The sequence below is a fragment of the Nannobrachium achirus genome, assembly GCF_963921795.1.
Source record: "Nannobrachium achirus genome assembly, chromosome: 11".
Lineage (NCBI taxonomy): Eukaryota > Metazoa > Chordata > Actinopteri > Myctophiformes > Myctophidae > Nannobrachium > Nannobrachium achirus.
In genome coordinates, this window is record NC_137820.1 from 17652971 (window position 1) to 17680867 (window position 27897).

Genomic DNA, 27897 nt, shown 5'->3' on the forward strand with positions numbered 1-27897 from the left:
TGAGCCTTTATGGAGGAGGGGAAAGACAAGAGACGCTGCTCTCAGCAGACAGACCTCCACTAAGGTGATGAATCCCCGAACAGGAAAATATTCCTTTCTAAAAAAGAAAACACAAAACTTGGCCACTTTTTTTGGTCTCTCTTCTCTTCTGGCTAGAAGCACATTGCTCACATACTAATCAGCATGTAAAACAAACAGAACAAACTCATTCATTGGTTTAATTCTTTCTAATAAAAAAAAGCCTGATCTCTTTGAGGAGAGCTCCTTTTAAAACACATAACATCCTTGTAACGTACAGTTCCGCACTCATTAGACTAGAATCAGCGTGTTACTGAATGGCTCTATTGCTGAATGTTGGCACAGGCCAACCTGCCCCCACCCCTGTCTCACTACCACCAGCACCAATCTGACAACCCAACACCAGCAATTACGAAGGAAGCCAGCAAAACCACATCCACCTTGGCTGTAGTTTTTAAGATTCCAGTAGGCTTGTAAAACTTCTTGGTTTCTCTGCATACATTCCAATATCAATGTGGCAGATTCAAGATGCTGCATCCCCGGTTGCTTATAACAACGTCCATTGTGAGAGGAGCCGGCCCTGGGGACGGGACCCGTGACCACTAGCCAAGGGCGTTGCGCTGGAGCAGGACCACCTCCGAAAGAACTTTCCAACTGTGGAGCCAGTTCCCCAAAGATCCTGGTAATTGGTTTGATCAGTTCCTCCAACTACACTGTCGTCGGCTCTTGACATGTCCTCTCAACCCTTACCACTGGGGCTCCTCAGGACCTAAAGGACAACTGGCTAGCCGCTAGTCTGATCACATCTTTCACCAAAGAAACATGTCACAGAAGCATGCTGGATTTTGGACACCAAGCTACCAACCTAACCCCTATGGTTGTACTTAACAATGCCATTCATCAACTATTTAGTTTTTCTTGTTTAAACAATGTGCCCATCCCTGGCACATCTTCTTTTAACCAGTTAAGTCGTAAAGGTATATATCATCGTTGTAGGGTGGAAACCTTGTATGTCCCAAAAAAATGAACTAAACTAGTGAAAACAGACGATCTACAAGCACACAACGCCTCGCACCGCGAGGCGGTGTGTGCTTGTAGATCTGCTGTTTTCACTACTTTTGTGCGACGGCATGGTCTGATGAAGCAGGGCTTTACTTAGCGAAAAAACTTGGAGATACAAGGTTTCTGCCCGACAGTGGCGATATGGTACTTTGTAAGATGAATGGCTGAAATGGCCGATCTGCCAACTCGGAATGTGTCATATCGTGATGCGTTTGTGATCTTGTAGCCAGGTTTAAAGTGGTTAATACGAACATCCAGCATGTCCTGTCCTGGTCAACAGTAGTAAAATGGTCCCTCTTAGGGCACGCTCATCTGGGGGTCATGTGCCCCCGATTGGTAAATGTTACAGGGGAAACCTGTACGACCTCCACCTTTGACATAGAAACCATATCGTCGGGCAGAAACCTTGTATCTCCAAGTTTCACATTTGTACGTTCTTTCCCAAAGTAAAGCCCTGCTTCATCGTACAAGGCCGTCGCACAAAAGTAGTGAAAACAGCAGATCTACAAGCACACAACGCCTCGAGGTGCGAGGCGTTGTGTGCTTGTAGATCGGCTGTGTGCTTGTAGATCGGCTGTAGTATAGTTGAAGTCATTTTTAAAATGATAATGCAAAACGAACAGTTTTGGACATACAAGGTGTTCACCCGACGACGACGATATGAAACAAAAGGGCTTATACTGAGGGAAAATGCATATCAATGAGCTGTGACTCCAGTGCCATTTTGAAATAGCATGTTAAAAAAAAGGTAACATTTATAGGTCACCGACTACTGTCTGGTTAGTTAGAATGTCATTAAACCCATAGTGAGTGACTCAGAATGTCAGTGTAGTAAAACAGAAGTCTAATGATACACACCAAGCAAGAAGAGATATTATGCGAATACTTTATTATCAATGTGTGAATGGTGTTAGCTTTTTGTCTGGATATTAATAGTATATGAAAACTATACACCAAATCCAGGCTCTTCCTAATTTCGCTGTATAATTTCTCAAATTGGTATTGAAAGATTCTTTATCTTTATATATATATTTATATATATAATATATAAGCCAAAGTGCATTTTCCGTTTTTTTTCCTCTTGTCCATATACACATTGCACCATACATAAATAATTACATTGTAAAAATGACTCCGTATTTACAAGTATAATATATATTTCATATAATATATAAAACTTTATATTAAATCTAGGTAGATGATATTTGGGATAGTTCGTTCGAGGGGTCCGTTCTGTGTGTGTGTTATCTGTGGTTGTTGAGTAGAATCTCCAGCCAGCAGGGGCAGGAGGTGATAAACTGTCTGGAGTAGCAGGGGCCCCAGCCCTTTGCAAAGCTGATGCGCACACTGTTGGGGTCATAGGGTCCGTCCAGGAGGTCCGAGGGGTCCGCCGCGTGCCTCAGCAGGCACGAGCGCTCGTAGTCGAACACCTTGATGGAGTAGCCCGGCATCACCTTGCGCACCACCAACGTCCGGCTGCTGGGCACGTCCAGGGTGGGCGAGTTGACGAAGATGGGGTGCTCGCTGCGGTTGTACGCCCACACGCCGTCCGGCTCCTTGCTCAGGAGGAGGCCGTAGCCGATTTTGCCGCGCGTGCGCTGGACGGTGCTGCTGCGGTGCTCCAGGTTGAGCTGGCCCAGGCAGAAGCCCGTACCCTGAGGTAGATCATAGAAGATGCTGACAGAGTGCTCGTACACTGTGTAGAGGCGGCCCACGCGCGTCCGGTGCTCCCAGTACGCCACGTTGCACCAGTGGTTCTGCTTGGGGGCGTCGGGGGACATACTGGCATCTGAGGAGGGGGGCAGAGAGACAAGAGAGAGATGGAGGAGTGGTTATTAGATGTAACGTAAACGAAAGAAAACAGCGCTAGTAAAAAGGAAGGATTAAGTTTAAAGGGATTAGCTATCTCTTTTTATTGTTCGGAGCAGATGGCCACACTATAAATACTGAAGGAGGCATTGTATTGAAATCTAAGCCTTGCATAAATACCACAGCACGCATACCCTTCCAGCACACGCACGCATGCACACACAAGCACACACACACACACACACAGGTTGCTATAGATATCCTGTATGGTGGGGGCGGAGGGTATTGCGAGGTAGGACCTGCATTTTCTCCCTCTGCCTCAAGAGGGCACCGTGCTGGCCAAACACTGACCACTCACTGCTGCTCACACAGTCCCCATTTTCATCACAAGACTAAAGAATTGCATTTTAGGGTATCCAGTGGAAATTCAACGAATAACAGCCTGTAGCAACAGGCAAAAGGAAATCAACTTTTCTAAATTCAAGTTTTTATTTTACCTACAATGACATGCCCAAAATCGGGACGCCAGATTTAAAGTGGTTAAGCCTTCCCCCCCTTCTTTTTTTAACGACGAGCTTCAAATCAGTTAATGTTTTGAAGTCAGTTTTTGCCCGGGTGTGGAAAAACATCTTTCACACAGTGAAGACGTGGCTGCGATCTCATTCCTGACCCATCTCCCTCCAGTAAATCAGCTTGTTAATTCAGCTTTCATGGCTGCAGTCTGTGAACTCTTCCCAGTGACAGCCCTCAGCACTCCAGCGTGAGTTACCGCTCCCTAGGTGGACTTCTATCTTCACCACACTAAACAGACACACACCGCCGACTGGCTGCTCAGTCCCGTCCACTAGTAAAACTGCTGCACTTTTTTGCTTTTAACCACTTGAACACCAGCATCCACATTCTGAGGGGGGAACGTTAGCCAAAAAACAGCAGATCTACCAGCTCGAGTTGCGATGCTCTGTGAGCTTGTAGATCAGCTTTTTGTTTTTACGGCGAGATTTGGTGCAGACTGAAAAAAAAAAGAAACGGTCCACGTACGGAGCCAACTCAGGTCTAGTTTACTAAGTCTAGAGGGTTTAAGTGGTTAATATCCGGTTGTGCAGAAATGTGGCAAGGTTGAGGAGAGGAGAGGGAATTGGGAGGGGGAGTGGAGTGGAGTGGGAGACTAAAAAGCAGAGAGAATTCCATGAGCTCACATCCGTCCCGTCACCCTTTACTCCTGGAGAGAGAGAGTGTGTGTGTGTGTGTGTGTGTGTGTGTGTGTGTGTGTGTGTGTGTGTGTGTGTGTGTGTGTGTGTGTGTGTGTGTGTGTGTGTGTGTGTGTGTGTGTGTGTGTGTGTGTGTGTGTGTTGCCTCTTTCCTCTCTCTCTCCTCTTCTTCCCCACATTCCAGGAGGGTGGCGTGGGGTGGGGGTGGTGCAGAGAGAGAGAGAGGGCCAGGCAGGGGTACCCCCCACCCCCGGCCCCCCCACTGCAGTCCCGGGGACGGCATTCAGCTCCCTGACAACTTAGCACAAGCCCGTAACCCGCTGACCCCCCAGCCTTCATGCTATCAGCTCCCATTAACTCACACACAGAGTGATGCCATTATTTTGCTTCAGAGAGTCTATTGGCACAGAGGATTTAAAGCCTGGGCCTGTGGCCCCATTCCTTTCAGTCCCTGTGCTCTCCGAGCTTAATGACCGCCCGCCCCATTAACAAAAACGCCTTTAAGGTGGAGCGTCGCCCGTTCCGCGGAGCAACAAAATGCTCCGCTCTCACCGAGAAACCTCTCTTCGCTGACTGTGCCGAGTGACCCGCGCTAGCGAAGTTTATACAAAGATTAGCCAAAAAACGTTGACCAGACCTGCACAAACTCCCCCCAAAAACACTTTGGTTCCAGACTGTGTTGGGGGGGGAGAGAGAGAGAGAGAGACAAAGACAGAGCTAGAGAGAGAGGGTAGAGAAAGGGGCGAGAGAGAGAGAGACAGAGAGAGAGAGAGAGAGAGATAGAGGGGGGGGGGAGCAAAGAAGCTGCAGACAGGCTCTCTGTGCACAGTAAAAATCCCTGGTGTTAATGCAGCTCTGAGAGAGTAGAAAATGGACCTGTGCACTCTCAGAGTTAAATGAACACTGAGTATTTGCAGTGTGTGTGTGTGTGTGTGTGTGTGTGTGTGTGTGTGTGTGTGTGTGTGTGTGTGTGTGTGTGTGTGTCTGCAGTGACCCCCTCTCTTCAGGGGCCCCAACATGCATGTACCATTAGTGAATTCCACACTCCAGCTCCTCCAGTCTGAGCTCAGGCTCTCTCTCTCTCTCTTTTACTGCGGCGCGGCCACACAAAGAACTCAGCCCCAACTTGTTTATGGCTCTCTATTGTCTCAAATCAAATGGAGCCCACACATCAAGGTATAAACTCGCTTTGAAACCCTGCGCACGCAAACACAAAGGAACCAAATGGGCTATCATCTCCTCCCTTTTCTAGACTAGAGAGAGAGGGAGCGAGAGAGAGGCAGGGAAATAAAAACTGTAGGGGGGGGAAAGATAAAAATGTTGGAGGACGATATCTAAGTTTTCACACGTAGCCCGGGTTGGGAGGGAGCCGGCGAGGCTGCGAGGATCAGGAAGAGGAACGAACAGGACAAAAGGTTAGACATGTATCTAAATGCTGAGCCCGAGGCTAAGGGAAGACAATGTGCACGCCATGAGCCAGGCCTCTCTTCCTGTCACTCTCGCTGTGCCGAAGGAGCCTACGTGAGCCATCACTCGCCCCCCGCGCACACACACACACACACACACACACACACGCCCCGGTCCCGTTTGCAGGGGTGTCGCACCAAATTCTGGGCCCTGGGTACAAGGATTCCCTGCGGGCCTCCCATGAATGGGAACACATTATTATGCATTATTTTGTGCTAACCAATTAAAAAGAGCAGATATACAAGCTCACAGTGAGCTTGTAGATCTACTATTTTTGAAATCTTTTGAACATTTGTGCAGGTCTTTGAATGTTTTTGACACGATTCTATAAATGATTTTTTTTTTGTTGAAAGTTTCCATGTCAGTGGTGCTCAAACTTTTTCATGTGAAAATGATATGTATTTGGCCACGGACACCCATCTCAAAATATGTAGTTCCAGGGATCCCCCCCAGAAGCAACATTTGAGTTTTGACAAATGTTCGCTACAAAATACATATATATTCAAAGATTTGCACACATTTTCACGACTTTTCAAAAATAGCAGGTCTACAAGCTTGCAGCGCGGCACCGAGAGCTTGTATATCTGCTATTTTTCAATAGCTAAAGTATAAAATAAATAAGGCCCCTCCACCTTGGGCCCTAGTAACTCAGTCCCACTTCCCCCCCCCCCCCCTTGTGACGCCCCTGCCGGTCCCGTTTGGAATGACGGCGGCTGGCGGCCAGCATGTTGTGTGCTCTCGCGCTGAACTTGTGTGTTTTGGCTAGGACAGGCCATGTGTTTGTGTTGGTGCGGAGGGAGGGCGCTCTTCTGAAAGAAGTACTCATTAGAATCTCTTCAATAAAAGAAGAGCCAATAGGCAGACTGTTTGGACGTAATTACCGCAGGAAACTATGTGCCTTCTGCTCCACAGCTTATAGAGCCTGTATGTGGCAACAAGCTGCATATACCAGCCTCTTTCTGGCCTACAGTTATACAGCCTGTATGAGCTACATGCTACACAGCTTATACAGCCTGTATGAGCTACATGCTACATGCTACATGCTACATGCTACACATACTAGCCTCTTCCTGTCCTTCTCTTTTATAGCCTCTACTGTATATCGTCGCTGTCGGGCAGAAACTTTGTATCTCCAAGTTTCAAAATAGGATGTTCTTTCGTAAATTAAAGCCCTACTTCGCCATACAAAAGTGTCGCAACAAAAGTAGTGAAACTAGCAGATTAGTACACACAACACCTCGTGGTGCGCGGCGTTGTGTGCATAGTACATACAAGGTTTCCACCCGACAACAACATATGGTTTCATTAATTAATTCCCAACTTTGTAGTATCAAAAAATATCAATATATTTTGATATATTGATATTTTTTTTAAACTTTTGAAAGTAAAAGCTGATTGTGGGTCTTAACCAATGAAAAGTATAACAAGAGCATGTGACTAAATAATAATAAAACATTTGAACACAGGTTGTTTCTTGCATTACCCGTTACCAGTAACAGTTTTGGACATACAAGGTTTCCACCCAACAGCCACGATAAGCTACATGTTATAGGCTATGTACCAACCGCTATCTGGCATACGGTTATACAGCATGTATGTGCTGTGCTGCATAACGTCACTATCAGGAAGAAACCTCCTATCTCCAACTTTCAAAACTGTATGTTTTTTCGTAAATTAAAGCCCTCCATCATACAAAAGTGTCGCACAAAAGTAGTGAAAATGGCAGATCTACAAGCACACAACGCCTCGCTTTGTTGTGTGCTTGTAGATCTGCTATTTTCACTACTTTTTAAAGGAAGGTTTTGGACATACAGGGTTTCCACCCAGGCCTGGGCCAAAGGGTAGTGGTCCAGGCACATATAGGCTGGTAATCCAGCCTTGCAGCGTCGCAGGTTCGAGTCCCGATCCTGACAATCGTGTCAATCCCCCCATCTCTCTCCCTGTTTCCTGTCAGCCTACTGTACACCTATCAATAAAGGCAGAAAAAGCCAGAAGAAATATTGTTGAAAAAAAAAAAAGGTTTCCACCCGACACCAAGATAATTATACCAGATTCTTCCTGCCTTAAGCCCTTTGCACACAGGACAGTTGCGTTTTTTTCGTTTGCGGCATGAATAAAACGCATTGGATTTGGTGTGCAAGGCTGTGCGGAATCGGCGCTGCGGATCCAAAAAGGAGTCATAAAAGGAGTGATGAGATTTTTACCGCATGCGACAAGACGCACGAATCGAACTGGTTTCGATCGAGAAAAAAACGCACGGCGGCAGCCACTCGTCGCACGGCTAATTCGAAGCCGGTGTGCATGAGGTCATAGAGAATCATTGTTTTCTTTTCAAAAAATTATATTGTCCGTTTTATCCGTGCGGTTAAACGCGCCTGTGTGCAAAGGGCTTTAACTGTTGTCTACCTTCCATCGTGTGAGTTTTTAAGCTGTGGCTCTGCAGGAGACAGATATACTGTACAGTATGAGAGGGTCTGTTAGTCTGTCTGTGAGACTGTCTGTTAGTCTGGAGCTAATCTTGCAAGCCGCTGGACCAATCAGTGCCACATTTCGTGTGCACACTGCCAGTAGGACAACGTCGCACATCAGCGCATTTCTGATCACATGTGTTTTTATATATGTTTTTTGGAAGTCAATGGGGCTCAGATCAGGCTGAAACCTTGCCCAAATGTATGCGTCATAGATACGACATAATGTACAGTAGATGTCTGATGTCACATGCTGGCCACAGAAAGACCCAAGATCCACACGAAACCACGCCGTTTCCAGCGGATCTTGGGATCCAGATGATCCGATTTTTCATTTTCTCTATAACGTCTCTGCCTTAAAAGATAAAATAAAAAATAGAGACCTGATTACAGTCCGTTAAAGTCAAGTTTAATGAATAGGGTTTTTCTTTTTAACCAGAGTGCCAGGGCAGCAGACCCAGCTGGAGGTCTCTTTTTAACCAGAGTGCCAGGGTAGCAGACCCAGCTGGAGGTCTCTTTTTAACCAGAGTGCCAGGGTAGCAGACCCAGCTGGAGGTCTTTTTAACCAGAGTGCCAGGGTAGCAGACCCAGCTGGAGGTCTTTTTAACCAGAGTGCCAGGGTAGCAGACCCAGCTGGAGGTGCCAGGGTAGCAGACCCAGCTGGAGGTGCCAGGGTAGCAGACCCAGCTGGAGGTCTGGAACTTGGGGGCCGAGGCTCGGAGCAGAGCCCAGAGCCAAACGTCACAGCAGGCATGTGCATACATAGACATCAAAGGGGGCTTGAGCCCCTGCCCTTTTACTTTCCATGCCATACCTGAAGGCACCTTTAAGAGAATTGCCGTGTACCAAACTCTCCTGAACTTGAATGCAGCCTATTACGTTGAAAGAATTGCTCCAGTATTGACTTGATTATGCTTAGTTTAGTGTGGTATCAGGTATGGAAATTAGCCGACCTCCAAGCTCACAACGCGTCGTGAGCTTGGAGGTCTGCTATTTTCAATATTTTCACCAAAAGGCCCTTTTAGAAATTTCAGCCCCTGCCTCTCTTAACATTCTCTGCACGTCCCTGCGTCACAGGGTTGGTGAAGGGAGGGGTGTGTGTGTGTGTGTGTGTGTGTGTGTGTGTGTGTGTGTGTGTGTGTGTGTGTGTGTGTGGTGACAACTCCTGACCACAGTGCAGACACCCGTCTCTCTCCTCGGCTCCATGTTAGGGCTCGTAGAGGGGTCCGCTCGGGGTGGAGCCAGGAGAAGCTGGGAGCAATTACTGCCGCTCTGCATCCATTTAACCCTGCCACCTTTAAACAGCTCCGTTTACCCATTAGAAAAGTAGCGCATGTTATTATTGTTATTTTATTCTCAAAGCCTCTTCTCTTAGTGTCAGTCTCGCGCGGGACAGCCGACGCGCTTCCTGCCCTGAAAACCCCCAAAACATTCTGATCTCAATAAGCCCCTTTTCCACAGACCCCACTCCACACCGCCCACTTGTGCCAGGTTTTCCACTACAAGGACCTGGGTAGAGTGGTGTGAAAGTGGTACTAAACATGGTACTAAAAAGTATCCAGTCTAGAGTAGGTCTGAGCTAGGCCAAACAGGGCCAAACACTTCATAATGACTGATCACTCACTGACTTTTCATTTAGACCACCAGGATATAGTTGTAATACATGATAATAGATTCTATTGCGTTATAACCACTATTATAATCTATTACAGTGTATTATAATTATCATAGTAATACATTAATACTTTATTGTGTATTATAATCACAGTTATAATCCATTATAGTGTATTATAATTTAGGGTAGTTGTAATACAAATGTATATTGTATTATAATCACAGTTAAAAGGGTCAATTTGTTTCTTACCGATAGTGGTACTTTTGTGTAATGGAAAATGTAGATATTTTTATGTGGTGCGGTGTGGTGTGGTGTGGTGTGGTGTGGAGCTAAAGCTGCAGTCGAAAATGGGCTTAACACAGCAGCCGATCCCAGAAGCAGAAATCCCTCGGGGCTAACTGAAGTGTGAGAGTCAGTGTACAAAATGTGATTTTGCCGTGTATAGAGGGATGGGGCGATAAGAGAGATTATCGTTTATCGTGATAAAAAACACGTATCGTGGAGATTTAATTTATCGTGATATCGTCCTCCGTCATGCACTGGGATAAATGCACCTTTTATTTGCCGAGCTGCATATATCCGGTACCACTTAAACCCTCTATAATTGGTAGAAGGTACTTATAATATACGTACTTGATAGTCTTTTTTTCATTCTTTCAAATGTCTTTGCCAAAAAATAGCAGATCTAAAACGCGTCAAGACGCGCTGTGAGCTTGTAGATCTGCTATTTCTTGGCAAATGTTCCGTCCAGGATAATGGCATTTGATTATCGTGATAATATTGCAAATTTCTTTTGTCACAATCATGGTGATATGACATTTTCATATCGTCCCATCCCTGGCTGTGTAATTGGCGGAGGAAACCCTCAACACAGCTAGGCTCAAAGTGCTGCCGTATCAAACCGAGATAACTCGCGATAAGATTAATGTTAATGTGGTCCTCTTATGACCCGTACCTGTGATAGTCAATCTGGAAAATATGTGGGGTAGACCAAGCTATCAGCGAGGAGGGGAGTTCTAGAGCTACGCGATAACGCAAGTCTGTTTGTGGCCAGGGGCGTCAATTGGGTATGGCAGGGGGTATGCAGCTGCCATACCCTGGGTCCAAGGGGGGAAATACAAGTTATAAATAAATATAAATCCATGAATGTCTCTTTGTCTATCTGTTCTGGTTATTATGTTGTTAAATTACAGTAAAATAACTACAAATGCAAAATTTAACAAAATGGTCACTTTAACAAGGTATTATAATTATATTCTCCACACTTGTATTCTCCCCATCTTGACAAGATGGTATATTCCATGGTTCCGCAGGTCAGCTGCACAGGTGCAATGCATTATTGTTAATTGTGGCACGTTTACTAACATGCCAAGTTTAGCTGCACTTGAACAACCGTTCCAGGATGCCATATCCAGCCCAAGAAACCGTAGAAACATGTTTTAAAAAACTGACAAAACTAGTTTTTTTTTCAGACATCTGCGAGGCGTTGTGAGCATGTAGATCTGCTATTTTCACAATAGAACCCTGTTATACAAAATGTAATGCCTCTTTGCCATGAGGACTCCCATCTTTGCCATACCCTAGCTTTTGCTGAACTGACGCCACTGTTTGTGGCTTTCCTAAAACAAGGCAAACACCTTACCCAACTCCAAACACAAAACACTCACGCACACATTTAAGTCATAATAGGTGTTGCCCCCCAGCACACCTGCAGCTGCACGTACAACACGACCGGTACAATTGCACAGTAAACAAAGATATTAACAAGGCTTTTTTTCCCCCTCTTTTTACCTACAGGGAGCATTTCGTCGTTGTCGAGTGAAAACCTTGTATGTCCAAAACCGTTTTTCATTTTTCATCTTAAAAATGATTAACCTGACTTGCGTCAGATGGTGGCAGTAGTGCGTAGGCTACCGCTCTACTTTACCATCTGAGATCTCTCGGGCAGACTCGATGTAAGGGGCGGGCCATTTTTTGAAATTCTTTAGCAGGTGATTGGATGTGGCCGTCTCTCTGTCACAGTCTGGGAGTGCCAACTCCAACCACTCATATTGGCCTGTCTGCATCCACGTGGTCTGCAATCAGACTCTATTGGCTCAGAGCCGCCTCAGAGCCCGTCCGTAGCTGCCGCTGATTGGTCCGGCCCGGGGCTTTACGAGCATCATCAACTCCCACCGAGAGATCTCAGATGGTAAAGTAGAGCGGTAGCCTACGCACTACTGCCACCATCTGACGCAAGTCAGGTTAAAAAATGATGTAAACTAGTGAAAACAGCCGATCTACAAGCACACAACGCCTCGCGGTGCGAGGCGTTGTGTGCTTGTAGATCTGCTGTTTTCACTACTTTTGTGCGACGAAGCAGGGCTTTACTTTGAGAAAGAACGTACACATTTGAAACTTACGAGATACGAGGTTTCCACCCGACAACGACGATTTTGCTTTGTTTTTTGATGTTTCATGACCAGGAGTGTGCGCTCCACAGAAACCACACTGACAAAAAGTTCATCTCTCTCCCGCCCTGCAGGCCGTCTCATTGGAGGAACATCAAAGGCAGAGCGTCACATCTGACAACACATGCAGACACGCAGTTTGATGGAGCACACAAAGCAAACAATTACCACACACTTCTGTCTGTTTGAGCAAAGAGCTGCTACCTCTTCAGCTGCGCTGCTTAGCATAAATGATGGTTTTCCGTGCGCCGGTTAAAGCTATAAGCCCATGCAGTGGCACATTCCGCACACAGTCAAATCCTCAAGTGTTCGTTTCACTCTGAGGACGTAAGAATTGACCCAAATGGGACCCCTTGTGGGTCACGAGGACTTTACTGTGCATTGTACCACTCGGATTAAGTGTCACAGACCAAACAAATAGAACAAATGCTGATTCTGTTACAGCTATACAATTGTCGCTCCACACACACATATGTAGAACAAGGGTCTTCAAGGGGGTCCTCAGAGTTACTACAGGGGGTCCTCCAAATCTTTGTGTGATAGAAACTTTTTTACTCCTTTTTTATATTAACCACTTGAACCCTAGTGTCCAAATTCTGAGAACCTTAGCCAAAAATAGCCTACAAGCTCACAACGCCTTGCAACGCAAGGCGTTGTGAGCTTGTAGATCAGCTATTTTCAGCTAAGAGGTTTCGGGTAGAGGGGAAAAAGAGCAGACTAAGTACAAAGTGAAAGGTCAAGGTTCAAGTGGTTAAATATCTGAAAACACAAATTGACATGAATCCAAAATACACTGATGATCGTGCTGTCAAACGATGAAACTATATGGAATCTATGAACAGGTCGTGGGGGTCCCTGCTTCATCTCTCTCTCGACTAAGGGGTCGTTGGCCTGAAAACGTTGAAGACCCCTGACGTAGAACAAAATGACATTAGCACGAGCCCCTTAAATGGCCGTGTTAAAACGACAGGGCATGGGTGAAGCCGTGGTAAAAGAAGGGCAGACAGCCGCACGGCTACACCCCCCCCCCCCCCCCCCCCCACACCAGAGGGCGAGTAGGGGTAATTACAACTAAGTACACAGAACAAGAGAGGGTGGGGGGGGGGGGGGGGGGGGGTTGAAAGTTTTCAATGGCAATCCTTGATGATCTTCCAGTAATGCTTTTAAAGGCAGCATGAAAAGAAGGAGGGAGGGACGAGGGCAGAGAGAGAGAGAGGAGAAAAAGAGCATGCCTCAGGGTAAACAGGGCTCCACGGCCTTGGAGTGAGATGAATGGGAGGCCGAGTGTCAGGGACAGCCAGACAAACAACAGCTCTCCTCCACTCCACGGCTAAACATCCACCCCGCCGCGCTGCTGCAGGCCCACCTCCATTACACTCCATCTCCCCTTAATCCAGGGAGGAGAGCACACATGAACTCATTCCTCCAAAACTTTTTTTTTTTTTTTTTTACTGCAAAGAGAGAGAGCGAGAGAGAAAGGGAGAGAGAGAGGGAGAAACCACTGTTTCCAGTCCCTTTAAGCAGCCCGGGGGCCAGGGGGGGGGGGGGGGGGGGGGGGGGCTAGCGGCAAGGGGTGTGTGTGTGTGTGGTGGTGCGGCGGTCTCTCATCCTGTGCCAAGGATTAGATTTCTCCCCAGCTATTAGACTCTACCACTGAACTGATAGTCGGGGGGGTGGGCGGAGGGGGCGGGGGGGCTCGGTGCAGCTAGTAGGACGACTCGGCGCATGTGAGAATACACACACAGGTATACGTGTGCATTTGTAACTGAGGTATATGCTTGTGTGTACAGTATATATATATATCGTTGTTGTCGGGTGAAAACCCTGTATGTCCAAAAAACGTTCGTTTTGCATTCATCATTTCAAAAATGTTTCAAACTAGTGAAAACAGCCGATCAACAAGCACACAACCTGTAGATCGTGTGCTTGCAGATCTGCTATTTCACTACTTTTGTGCGACCGCCTTGTATGACGAATTAGGGCTTTACTTTACGAAAGAACGTACACATTTGAAACTCGACAACGGCGATATATATATATATATATATATATATATATATATATATATATATATATGCGGTACATACATACATTCCTACAATACTGCATAAACAGTGTCTGTCACGTATGCGCGTGGAGATTTAGGTCAAACCGCCATCCCTTCACACCCAACTCGTCCTGCCCTTTTATGCTTGGTGGAATTAAACTTTCTTTGGCAAAACAAAACAACAAAGCCCCCCATGTGTGTCAGAGTATGGTATGGCTCTGATGGCGTAGACAACGGCTCCTAGAGGCCCGGCGTTGCAGCAGCTCCCCAGCAGGCCACATTTAGGCTGGCGTCTGGGCTATCTCTGCCATCAAAGTCGGCTTTATCAGACAGACATGCTAACTGGAGCTGCTCCTTTATATCTATGGATTTTTTTTCTTCCTGAGGTCTGGCCTTTCTCTGCTCCGAGGGAGAGAGACAGACCGAGAGAGAGAGAGAGAGAGAGAGAGAGAGAGAGAGAGAGAGAGAGAGAGAGAGAGAGAGAGAGAGAGAGAGAGAGACACCAGTGGTGGAAAAAGCACTCACAATCTTTACTTAAGTAAAAGTATCAATACTGCAATGTAGAAGTACTCTGTTACATTTAAAAGTCCGGAATTTCAAAATGTACTTGAGTAAAAGTACAAAAATACTACAAGTTCACAATGCGTCGCATCGCAACGCGTTGCGAGCTTGTAGATCGGCTATTTTCAAACAGCCTAGGTATAAAACATGGCTGAAGTGGTTAATGTATGTTTTAAAATATTATAACTTATATCTGACAAGTAACTAGTAACTAAAGTTTTCAAATAAATGTAGTGGAGTAAAAAGTACAATATTTCAATCCGAGATGTAGTGGAGTAGAAGTAAAAGTGTTGGAAATTCTCAAGTAAAGTACAAATACCTCAAAATTGTACTTAAGTAGATTTACTTGGTTACTTTACAACACTGAGAGACACAGAGAGAGAGACAGAGCGAGAGAGAGAGAGAGAGAGAGAGAGAGAGAGAGAGAGAGAGAGAGAGAGACACAGAGAGAGACAGAGCGAGAGAGAGAGAGAGAGAGAGAAAGAGAGAGAGAGAGAGAGAGAGAGTGTGTGTGTACAACAGTGGGGGAGCATGAGGCCAGAGAAACTGAATCCAGCCACCAAGCCCAGCCACAATGGGAATGCTTTACATTGTCATCCACTTCCTCCCTGCTCTCCCTCTGGTTCTGTTTTCGGGACGTCTCCTTGAGGGAGGAAAAAAGTGCTGTACCCTTGATAGCAGATAACTAACACAATCCATAAATTAAATCAATAAACAAGAGAGGGTGCAAAAAGCACAGGAAGCTACAGGGGCTAATATGGAGGCGACGTCTGGGCTACGCGGAGTACGATTTTTTGAGGGAGAGCATAGCTCTCCTTTTTCACGGAAGGGGGAGGAATGCGCTGCCCCGCCGTTTCCTCCGAGCTTCCTCCCCCGAAAGCTCTGCAAACGTGCCATCAGAGACACACGAGCAAGAGGCGGACAGGAACACGTTGGAGGGACTTCTAGGTTCATGGAGATGCTAGCTAGGCTCATGAGAGCAGGGACGTGCTGGGCCCCTGTTTCAGCCTGGGAAAAAGAGTTGGAGAGGCCCTCATTGCACGCTATAGAGAGAGATCTCTCTCTATAGCGCTGCTGCTACTCAAAGATTTGCCATTTCAGATCATGACAAGTGACAAGCCAGTGGGCCAATTACATGAGTTATATTTCGTCGTTGTCAGGTGGAAACCAATTGTATGTCCAAAACCGTTTGTTTTGTATTTATCATTTTAAAAATGATTTTAAACTAGTGAAAACAGCCGATCTACAAGCACACAACGCCTCGCACCGCGAGGCGTTGTGTGCTTGTAGATCTGCCGTTTTCACTACTTTTGTGCGACGGCCTTGTATGATGAAGCAGGGCTTTGCGTTGCGAAAAAATCTACACATTTGAAACTTGGAGATACAAGGTTTCTGCCCGACAGTGACGATTTACTTTGTTGGCCGCCCAGCCCCCAAAATGGAACGAAGGCAGACATTTTATTTTTATTTTTTTCCTAATGGCCGGCCTGGACCGGCCGGGAATGAACCGGCCGTTCGGGAGTTGTCCCACTTTTCCCAATGGCCAGCACGTCCCTGCCTGAGAGGATACAAGCGCTGAAAAACACCCTGGTGGCTCCTCCAACCATGGTTTATGTATTCACCATGTATCCGCAAGCGTCCTAGCCTCGGACAGGGATGGGACGATACGCGATATTATCGTTTATCGTGATAAAAAAACACTCGCGAAAATCGCATCGTGAAGATTTTATTTATCGTGATATCGTCCTCCGTCATGCACTGGGATCAATTCACTGTTTATTTGCCGAGCTGCATATCCGGTACCATTTAAACTTTCTTTAACTGGTAAAAGGTACTTATAATATACGTACTTGATACAGTCTTTTTTTCACTCTCTATCAAATGTCTTTGCCAAAAAATTGCCGACCTACAAGCTCACAACGCGTCGCGATGCGACGCGTTGTGAGCTTGTAGATTGGCTATTTTTTGGCAAATGTTTCGTCGCAGGATAATGTATCTTGATTATCGCGTAATATTGTGAATCGCGATTTCTTTTGTCACAATAATCGTGATATGAAATTTTCATATCGTCCCATCCCCAGCCTCGGATTTGAATGAATCCCTGCTTTCCCCTAGCCGTTGTCCAAATCAAACAAAGTAAAAACACTTTTAAAAAGGCATGGGTGAAAGCTCCCATCACCTGTACCTTTTGAAGACGTCCAAAAACCTAACTTATGTACGTATGCAGCAGTGAAGGTCAGTGAAGTCTCAGACAACAAGGAGGGGGGGGAACCGAAAACACAACACTTCCACGAACATCCTGCTGGGTGGCCGTGCCCTTTCACCTCCCTGCACAGCCCCTGTGTGTGTGTGTGTGTGTGTGTGTGTGTGTGTGTGTGTGTGTGTGTGTGTGTGTGTGTGTGTGTGTGTGTGTGTGTGTGTGTGTGTGCGTGCGCGCGATGGAGGTCAAAGCCATGTCGTTTGGAACAGTGTTTCCCAAACAATGGTTTGGGATCCATGTTTGGGCCATGCAGCTATTTTTAATGCGTTAAGAGAAAGTATCCTGGTTTACGTTTCCTATATTTAAAAATATATAATTTCAAAATACCCCCCCCCCCAAAAAAAACAAACAAACTAAAAACAGAAAGGCCAACAACTATGAAGAAATAGCAGAGCTACATTGAAGAAATAGAAGCTCTACATGCTCGTGTGTGTGTGTGTATACTGTAGATCAGCTTTTGAAATAGGACTCATGTTATTCGTTCGTAACGTATTTTGTACATTTTGGGTGCAGAGGAGACTACAAATATAATGAACTTTTTGGGTCTCGGCTGAAAAAGTTTGTGAACCCCTGGGTTGGAACATTTCAGTAGAGGAGACCCCGCACATTCCAGAGCGCCCCGCTCTCCCCCCCCCCCCCCCCCCGTTCCCTCTACCTCTCCTCTCGCTGTGCCTCCTCGCTTCCTACTCTGCTTAGGACTGGAGGAGGGGGAGGTGCGTCAAGAAGGCTTGCTTTCTTCCTTTAGTCCTTTAAACTCGAGGAGGTCCGGTCATGGCACATAATTCAACTGTTTTCCTTTTCCCTAATGTTCGACAGTTTCCTAAGGGCGCAGCTCGGTCGAAAACTTGCACACACACACACACACACACACACACACACACACAACGGTTACACATAATGCCAGAGTGGCAGCGAAAAGCTTTACTGTGTGTGAAAATAAAAAAAAGCTCCACGGTCATTATACACAGTATTGTGTATCATTATTTTATGCTTTAACTATTGCTGCGAGCTTGTAGATCTGCTATTTTTGAAAAATCGTGAAAATTAGAATTTTGACCCGATTCTATAAGTGTCTTTTGAATCCTTCTAAGATTTTTTGAAAAACCTATGTTTCTATGTCAGCTATCTGGCCGGCCATCGTCAAAGAAAAGGTCCTTTTCACTTAAATGGAGCTCAGTTAGTCCGTTCTTGAGAGACTACTATGTCAGTGGTGCTCAAACCTTTTCATGTGAAGGACCCCCAAAATGATATTTATTTGGCCATCCCAAAATATTTTGTTCCAGGGACCACCCATAAGCAAAATTTGAGTTACAAACGTTTGCTTTGAAAATACATATATATTCAAAGATTTGCACACATTTTCACGACTTTTTCAAAAATAGCAGATCTACAAGCTCGCCGCGCAATGAGCTTGTACATCTGCTATTTTTCACTGGTTAAAGCATTCAATAATTCTAGGCCTAAATGGGTTAAAACTATATATCAACAGGTATTCCGTTGTTTGATTCACACTTTTTCCACCAATGTCCGCGGGGGCAGTACGGGCACATTTCTCTCTTTACACTGAGAGGGGAAGAAGCAAACTTCTGGCTGGCGTCCGTACGTACTAGGGCTACGTCGACGAGGGGCTGGGGTTTCAAATGAACAATAACAAGGAACTCTATTATTACGAGTTATATTAGTCGGACTAATTTAAGGCGAAAGGCGGGTATTTGGTTACCACCAGGCCGGGAGGTGGAGCAGCAATGATGGACACGGTCGCCGTTCAAACAATGGCTTCCTATTGATCGGCCCAGTGGATCAGAGTCTGTGAGCAGAATGTGTTCTGTCAGGATAATGTGGCACCAGAGTTTCTGTTTCAATCACAACACTTGCCGGGCTGTAACCCACACTGCTCCGCCACGGGCACCCAGACACCAGCGCCCCAAACAAAGACAACCATCCACCCCCGCCCCCCACATCCCATTCCACCTCCTTCCAACCCCCCTAAGCTCTGACAAGTTGGCCCCGTTCACAACAAGCAAGACGTTCATTAAAAATGCAGGAGTGAACATTTCCAATAATTCATAGAGTCCTTCCCTGTCAACATCTGCAAAGGATCTTGAAGCTAAAGGGAATGGCAGGATTTCATTAAGTAAATTACGTGCTGGCAGTCGCTGAGAGGGGAAGAGTGGGGGAAGCTGCAGCCAGGCCTCTAATCTAAACCGTACCCTGAAATGCGACAGCCTGACTGCACGTACCAAGCTGCACAGCCAAGACCTTAGAAATGCACACAAATGCAAGATAAGTAAAACACACATCATGACAAAAGTAAATATCGTCCTCCCCGGGGAACACAATCAATGAGAATTTTTTGCATGACTATGTTTACAAACTCGCAACTACTTGTTCCCGGAGTTGAGTTTGTACATTCTGCAGGCCACAAAGAACATACCATTTGGATACATGCACTTACCAGCCACCAAATGCCTGGTGTGTGCTACAGTACCTGGGCAAATCAGTGAGCTAAACCGGGGGTCTTCAACTTTTTCAGGCAAAGGACCCCTTAGTTGAGAGAAAGATTAAGCAGGGACCCCCACAACCTTATCATATATTCCGTATACTTTAATTGTTTGACAGCACGATTTTGGATTCATGTCAATTTGTGTTTTCAGATATTTAACCACTTGAACCGTCAACTTGACTTGACCTTTCACTCTGTACTTAGTCTGCTCTGTTTCCCCTCTACACCAAAGCTCTTTGCCGAGAATAGCCGATCTACAACTGCGAGGCGTGAGCTTGTGAGCTGGTAGATCTGCAATTTATGGCTAAGGTTCTCAGAATATGGAATATATGAAAAAGGAGAAAAAAAAACTTTCTACCACTCAAAGATTTGGAGGACGCCCTGTAGTAACTCTGAGGACGCCCTAGGGGTCCCAGACCCCCTGTTGAAGACCCATGAGCAAAACCATTGAGGAAGACGCATGAAGCAAGCATATTAGACACACAGGGATATTTCTCCAGAGCAAGCATCTCGGGGAAAACACAAGACAAGCTGACTATTGTTCTTAATTGTCAAAAGTCAAAATAATGGTGAAGGGTTTAAGGTCAAATCTGAAAGGCCTGTCAGCTCCCTGGCACCAGATCAAAGACGGCAACTTATGTCTAATATGCTTGGCTCCGTGTTAGGACAAGGGAGTGGAATGAAGCGATCTCCAGTAGATCAAATTCAAGATAGTGAAAGATTAATCAGAAATCATGTTTCTCTGTCTGGGTTAAACTTGATAGAGAATAGAGACTTCACTCTTACCAAAAAAGGTTCTATATCAAACTGAAACCGTTAAAAACTAATCACGTGGGTAACTTAGAAATAAACACTCAAAAAATCTTCAATTTAGACACTTTTCCGAGTTCCTATGTGAAGCAAAGCATGCAATAAAAGGTGAGCATGTAACCCTGTTGATGGGGAAAAAGAGACAACTGGGCGCTTCCATCCATCCACCATTAGGGCCTGTCCCTTGCCTTTGGCTGCAAAGGACTTGTGTGGAGATGTCGAATGACACGGGGCCTCTACAGTTAATCCACACACAGCATTCTAGAGGCTCAAAGAATGCGCTGGCTATTCTGAGTTTTAAAAATACTGACAGCCATAGGTTCAGGCACAACTGTCAATGCTCCTCTGGGGAGGAAGGGAAAAAACATTCTTACATCTATTTTAGCCGGCAATCAGACCACAGGCCTAAATCATGGCTGGCCTCGGCCGGTCTCTGGATTTATAATTGTGGGTGAACCGGTCAGAAAATAAAAACAGCATCCACAACTGGCACCTCTTCCGCTGCCCTGCCCCTCCTCCCCAGGCGATGCAACCCTAGCACATTTACAGTGGCCAGCTCAAATGGAGTATTGTTCCCTCTCGCAGCCTTGAGAGTAGGCACGCTAAAACACTAAACTAACAGTTGGACATTCCATACATTTTTAATGGCATTGCGCGCTCTTTATTTGTTGCTGTAACCCCGTGCCCCCAAGCTGAATGAATGGCGCTATTGGTGTAGGGCCTGTGCTGCTGTGCTATGGTGAGAAGGAGAGAGAGAGAGAGAGAGAGAGAGAGAGAGTTGCCTCCTAGAGCAAATGACAAGATTAGCTCACTCACTTTGTTTGCTAAGGTATAATAAATATGAGATGAGAATGATAGCCAAACTTCTTGTTATTGCTACTAACTTTGTAGCTCTAGGAGCAAGTGTGTCTCCACTCCAGTCTTAAAATAAGAACACCACACACCTTATCCTGGGTGAGTTCAGTACACTGTGCAGTGATTTTTCTCAGGCGCTGTACTGTAAGCACAGGCTCACAGCCTGCGCGATGCTGTAGATAAATCTTTATCTGTGAGCCCTTCAGATGTTAGCCAAATAGCCAGCAGTACTGGCACCACATCGGGTTGCCAAGAGGAGATAGATAAATACTCAACACAGCGGGCTGGTTTCTGTTGACATGTAAGGGGTTTCAGTGCTCTCCCAAAGACTGCTTTAGATTAGCACGGCTCTCACTCCGCAGGTAGAGGTCACATTACCTCACCAGTCGTAAGCACTAGTGTTGTCGGGACAGACACATCAAATAACACAAGACTGAAAATGAACAAAGAGCACAGCGAATAGAAAGAGGAAAACAGCACAACATGCGGACACCAACCATCCTTGTCCTTATCGCAAATCTGAGATGACGAAAAGGCTCGATGGTTATGCTAAGGACTAGATCGTGTTTCCACTGCAGGAAAACTCCCTGCCCACACTAAGGAGATAGTACAACAATGATCAAACCAAACCTTCCTCTAAATGCCGCACATCTTGAAGTCCTTATGAAACTCAAACAAGCTGGAGAGAAAACAAAAGATCCTAATCTAATAGCCACAAGAGCTCATTGCAACTCCACAGAGGAGCCAATCTGCATTACTCTGACTGTACACATGCAACAATCACAGGCACGTTCAAGTGCACGCACGCACACACAGACACAAAGCACAGACACGCAGGACACACTAAGGCCTGTAGTCCACACGTACATGGGTACTATTTTTTTTAAACAGGCTCTGTGCCCCTTTGTTAAAAACAAAACAAAAACAGCCATCTACACAAGCACTGTTATAAAAAAAATCTAAAAAATGCGGCTGTCATCGCAAGACTGACAATTGACAGCCTGTGTCAACACCTGACAGTCTCGCAATGACAGCCCATACTACCCAGTCAACAACTTACTCTGTGCTCTTTAGATAAACTCGTTAAAATGATATAGTTTGCACACTGAAAAAAAAAAACAAGAAATCAGAACACAAGGGGCGATAGGTCTTCTTTTATTTACATTAAACAATTATTTGATAAAGGTTAATTAAAAGTTAGTGTTTATTCATACAATTGATTCCAATGTATTCCATCACTCTAGCAGCTCTAGTTTGCCTCCCAGTGCCTAGAATGTGATGTATCTGACCTCTCTCTCTTTTACATAGCCTTCTTACTGTCTATTACCAGTACAGAACAGGCGACGTTGGCAGCAGTGTCTGTGTTGTCAGACTGTTGGATTACATAGCAGTGACCTCCATATCACAGTCTGACACCTCAGTTCAGTAACCGTACATTTATGTGTAAACATGTCAAAAGTCCTTTTAGCAAGGTTAGAACCATCTCTATTTTGTGCACGTCCAGCATCGTATTTATACAAAGGAAATAACTCCGGCACACACTGTGACATGACAGCCAAACATGGCTGAGTTTATAAATGTCTTTTCCAAAAATACAGTTTGCATGTGGATGAAAGCGCGCGCGCACACACACACACACACACACACACACACACACACACACACACACACACACACACACACACACACACACACACACACACACACACACACACACACACACACACACACACACACACACACACACACACACACACACACACACACACACACACACACACACACACACACACACACACACACACACACAGTTCAGATCACGCAGGTCAATAATGAAGTTCCTTCCAGTTGCTAGTGTAACTGACCCCCCCCCCCCCCCCCGACACAAAAACTGAATTTGTGTGACGCATCGCGCACTCGAACAATGCTGAGAATGGGGAAAACAAAAAAAAAACGTCCCTTATCGTTTTCATCGATGGCGCTCTCATTTTTCTGCGTTGTGTGTGCGTGCAGCATTACGTAAGGGGAAACGGAAGCACAGCCTCCCAGGACAGGAAGAGATACTTGAGGAGAGGGCTCTCTGGGTACTGGCTCACGCTGCTACAGAGGGACCGTAGCACAAGGCCATTCAGGATGTACAGCTCTGTACGTACAGCTCTCCCCCCTGCTCCCCTCAAGGCCCGACTGAGCTGGACACAGCAAAAACTGGACATGACAAACGGTGCTAGGAGAGCACCCTTCCCCCCAGAGACCACTGGCCTTCTCTTCAACATTCCTCAGCCTCCCCCCCCCCGGCCCGGCACCGTCAAAGGGGCAATTCACCGCCCCGCGCTTGCTACAAAACCCAGGCAGCTTTTTTAAAACAGGATGTTTGTCTGAGGCCTCCTTCCCCTCAAATAAACAATCCGCAAAACCTGATTTCTGGAGGCAGGGTGGAAGTACTCGAGTCACATTATTTCCACATCCCGTATCCTGGTGCATTGGGGCTCCTGAGGGAGTGTGGGCGGCCAGGCGCTGGGCAAGGCTCAGGGCTTGCGGTGGAAACCTGAGGCGGCGTGCCAAGCAGCGAGGGGGGAGACGGACCTGCAGGGGCCACGACGACGTGCTGGGGTCTGGCCTGGAGGAGGGGGTGACACAACCCTGACAGGCTTGGTGGGGGGGGGGGGGGTCGTTCCATCAGTCGCACCATCAGGAGCGACTGTCTCTGTTTAAGCCAGGGGTCTTCAATGTTTTCAAGGCCAAGGACCCCTTAGTTGAGAGAGAGATGACGCAGGGACCCCCACAACCTTCAGTGTATCAGTGTATTCGGATTCATGTCAATTTGTGTTTTCAGATATTTAACCACTTGAGCCGTCGCTACCTAATAAACACGACCTTTTATTCTGTACTTAGTCTGCTCTTTTTCCCCTCTATACCAAACCTCTTTGCTGAAAATAGCCGATCTACAAGCTCACAACGCCTCGTGCTGCGAGGCGTTGTGAGCTTGTAGATCTGCTATTTTTTGGCTACAGTTCTCAGAATATGGACACTAGGGTTCAAGTTGTTAATATAAAAAGGATTGGAAGATTTGGAGGACCCCCTGTAGTAACTCGGAGGACCTCCTAGGGGTCCCGGGCCCTCTGTTGAAGACCACTGTTTTAAGCAATGCAGTTAGAGCACTATTGCATTAATAGACCAAGATGGGTCTATTGATGGGTTTCTGTAGAACAGGCAAGAGGTGTATGTATTACACACACGTCACTGTGAAGTGCAGGTCATCCGAAAGCGGATAGAGGAGTCAGACTCGGTACTGATGCAGGATTCTGGTCGGTGTATTCCATTGCATATGATGTTTACTGTGCTCTATGTACACCGCACTCACCATAAATTAAAAATCAGTCGGCTGTGGATTAGGGCGTGTTGTAAATGATGTCACCTACATTATGTCACCCCGGCATCCCACTTTAGCTTAGCAGGGACAAAATAAAACCAGCCGCAAGGCACCGTCCATAAAGAATCCAGGAACACGGCGCCGAATTTAGGGTAGATGATCTAACACAGAAAAACACATTAAGTGGGGCTGAGGGCAAAATTGGAGGTGCAATCTAGAAGATGTTGTCTTTTCAGATGTCTAGATATGCTATTTAATTGGTTCCTCGCCGCAGTGGAATCACATGCCTTCAAAGCCAGCTCAACATTTATGGGTCCAATCTAATCCGCTCTAATCAAGAGCAACATCACATGCCTTGATTACACTGTCTAATTATTCCATGCATTTTCACTGTCTCCAGCTGACGTAGGCCTACATACACACACGCGCGCGCACACACACACGCCCACCCACATGCACGCACACACACACACACATACAGGGAAATGGGCTGATGTCTAGTGCAGGCTCCACCCTGACGTAGACGGCCAGGCATGCTATGATTAGAGTCGCCTGGATGCTTCTCGTAGTTTTAGTTGCATGCAACTGAAACGTTTTTCATGTGTGTATGTCTTTGTTTGTGTGCCTCCCACATCTGCATGCATAGATACTACTAGTACACTGTTCATGCAGACATGTAAGGGAGACAATAAGAAAATAATTATTCTTCATCATAGTTTCAAGACAAGCTTCACCAAGTGGTCTGTGTAGACCAGGGGTTTTCAAAGTTTTCAGGCCAAGGACCCCTTAGTTGAGAGAAAGATGAAGCAGGGACCCCCACAACCTTTTGATAGATTCCATAGTTTCATTGTTTGACAGCACAATCAGTGTATTTTGGATTTGTGTCAATTTGTGTTTTCAGATATTTAACCACTTGAACCGTCAATACTTAATAAACTTGACCTTTCACCCTGTTCTTAGTCTGCTCTTTTTCCCCCTCTACACCAAAGCTCTTTGCCTAAAATAGCCTATCTACAAGCTCACAACTCCGGCGTTGTGAGCTTGTAGATCGGCTATTTTTGGCTAAAGTTCTCCGAATATGGACACTAGGGTTCAAGTGGTTAATATAAAAAAGGAAAAGAAAAAAGTTTCTATCACACAAAGATTTGGAGGACCCCCTATAGTAACTCTGAGGACCCCCTGTTGAAGACTCCTGGCAGCTGTACACTAACATTTCCCTGAGTGAGATATGTTCCTGAAGTCGCAGAAGGCCCTTCCCATCCATCTATGCTAACTACCCCATTCTGCCTGGAAGAACCAGTCAATACCAGAGTGGACCTGACACTCTGTCTGCCAGCGAGACCTCCAGAGAGACTGCGGTGTCCTTACTTCAACAGACAGGCAGGCAGGCAGACAAAGCAAGGTATCATTACTCTTTGGGAGCGCCGGCTACAAGCCGGTGCCCTCTCCTCCTCCTCCTCCTCCTCCTCCTCCACCTCCCCTGCCGCGAGGGCGACAGCACTATGTGTTCTCCTTGTCTGGCAACCTTCAATTTTTCCACTGCTTCCCATCCAATTTTCCTACTTTCTCATGGATGGCAAGGGAAAGACGGGGATAAACAAGGACAGCAACTCTGTATGTCACCAGGTCTATTCCCCGAGGCTGTTCGGACCAACCTGAAAAGCCAGAGTCCAAAGCTGCCCCCGTCTCCACATAACTGCAATTAACTCCAGGCAAAATTGTTGGGACCCCCCCCCCCCCATCCCCCTTACTCCGATGGTCTCAACTCACACCAGAGTGAGTGTGTGCACACAGTGTTGTGCTGACAAATTCCTTTGGGTTGATTAAGGTTGCACTTCCTCTTGATGAGTGAAGAATGTGGGCACAGCGGAGCCAGGATCTGACAGCCCGGGCTAAACTGGGCACACAGGAAGGCCGGCACCAGACCTCAGTGTACACATAGTTAGCATGGCTGCTCCTCAGCAGAATAACATGGTTCCCACTGAAAAGCGCTGTGTCTCTTTGCCCCTGTGACGAATACCACGGAAAATGACTGTCATCAAACGCGGCGTTGCCGACTGAAGTCTGAAATCGGGGGGCGGCATTAAAATGCCTCAAAGGCTCTGCCTTGGACAGACACGCCTCTTTAAGAAGGGGGACGACGGCGATGCCCGCGCGGCATTACGTTAATGAACAACTGACAGACATAAGGAGCCCCTACAGTCGGAGACAATGTGATTGACATAATAAAGTCAACGTGCGCTGGAGGTGGTGGTGGTGGTGGGGGGCAGGGGGGGGTGCAGTCATTCAGGAAGCAATGAGACCTGCTTCAAAGGCTTTTATTCTGATGTCCACACGACCAGACCCAGGCACTGAGGAAACAGGTGTGCAGGCAGACACAGAGGTTCAGCGTAGGAGCAGGACTGCGCATTCTCTCACACACACACACACACACACACACACACACACACACACACACACACACACACACACACACACACACACACACACACACACACACACACACACACACACACACACACACACACACACACACACACACACACACACACACACACACACACACACACACACACACACACACACACACACACACACACACACACACACACAGCCTAAAACCAGAGGGCCCTGCTCGCGATGTACGCCGACATCAAAGTGGCCAAGCCGGGGCTGTCTTTCTTTTTGTGATGCTGCCGTACTTAAATACATCACCGGGAGTATTCTAAATATGCATGTTGAAGAATACCATACCGCCATATAGCATAAGAGGCAGGGGTCCAACACACAGCTTTTAATAGAACAACCGCAACAGGGCTTAGGTAATAACATGACACTTACAAACTTATGTATACAATAGTAGAGGGATATTGTAATGTACCAGGACAGTTGGATTACTATTTAAAGCAGTTCCACGCACATTCAGTTTTTCACGTAAAAACAATGAAAGTATTATGGAAGGTGTGCTATTGAACTATACATCTAATCTGTGAGGCACCCCAGTGGAGTAAGAGCGCATCGTGTGTGTATATATATATATATATATATATATATATATATATATATATATATATATATATATATATATACACACACACACACATACATACATACATACACATAATTACTTACACATACATATACATACAAAATTCCTTAATTGCGCAGCATTAGCTTAACTACACATGGCACTTATTTTAAAACATCTTCCGTGGTAACATGACACCAAATAATCTAATGCTGAGAGAGGAGACTAAAATAAAGTTGGAATATAAGAGCCGGAACAAGATTATCTACCAAACCAACCAGTTCCCATCCATTTTCTCTGCCATTGTTCCACAGAGGAGAAGGTTTAGAGTGGGTATTTCTGTAGCCCAGGGCTGCAAACTGCAGT

At 46.1% G+C, this 27897-nt stretch overlaps 1 protein-coding gene across 2 annotated transcripts in view; it reads right to left on the reverse strand.

Moving 5' to 3' along the window:
* Positions 1 to 2208: 2208 nt before the first annotated feature.
* Positions 2209 to 27897, reverse strand: part of smad6b (SMAD family member 6b) — a 42801-nt gene continuing 17112 nt past the window's right edge. For both annotated transcript variants that reach the window (XM_080737483.1, XM_080737482.1), the window contains one exon: positions 2209 to 2869. In XM_080737483.1, the coding sequence (XP_080593609.1) occupies positions 2325 to 2869 (545 nt within the window). In that variant the 3' untranslated portion in view covers positions 2209 to 2324. The remainder of the gene's footprint in view (positions 2870 to 27897) is intronic.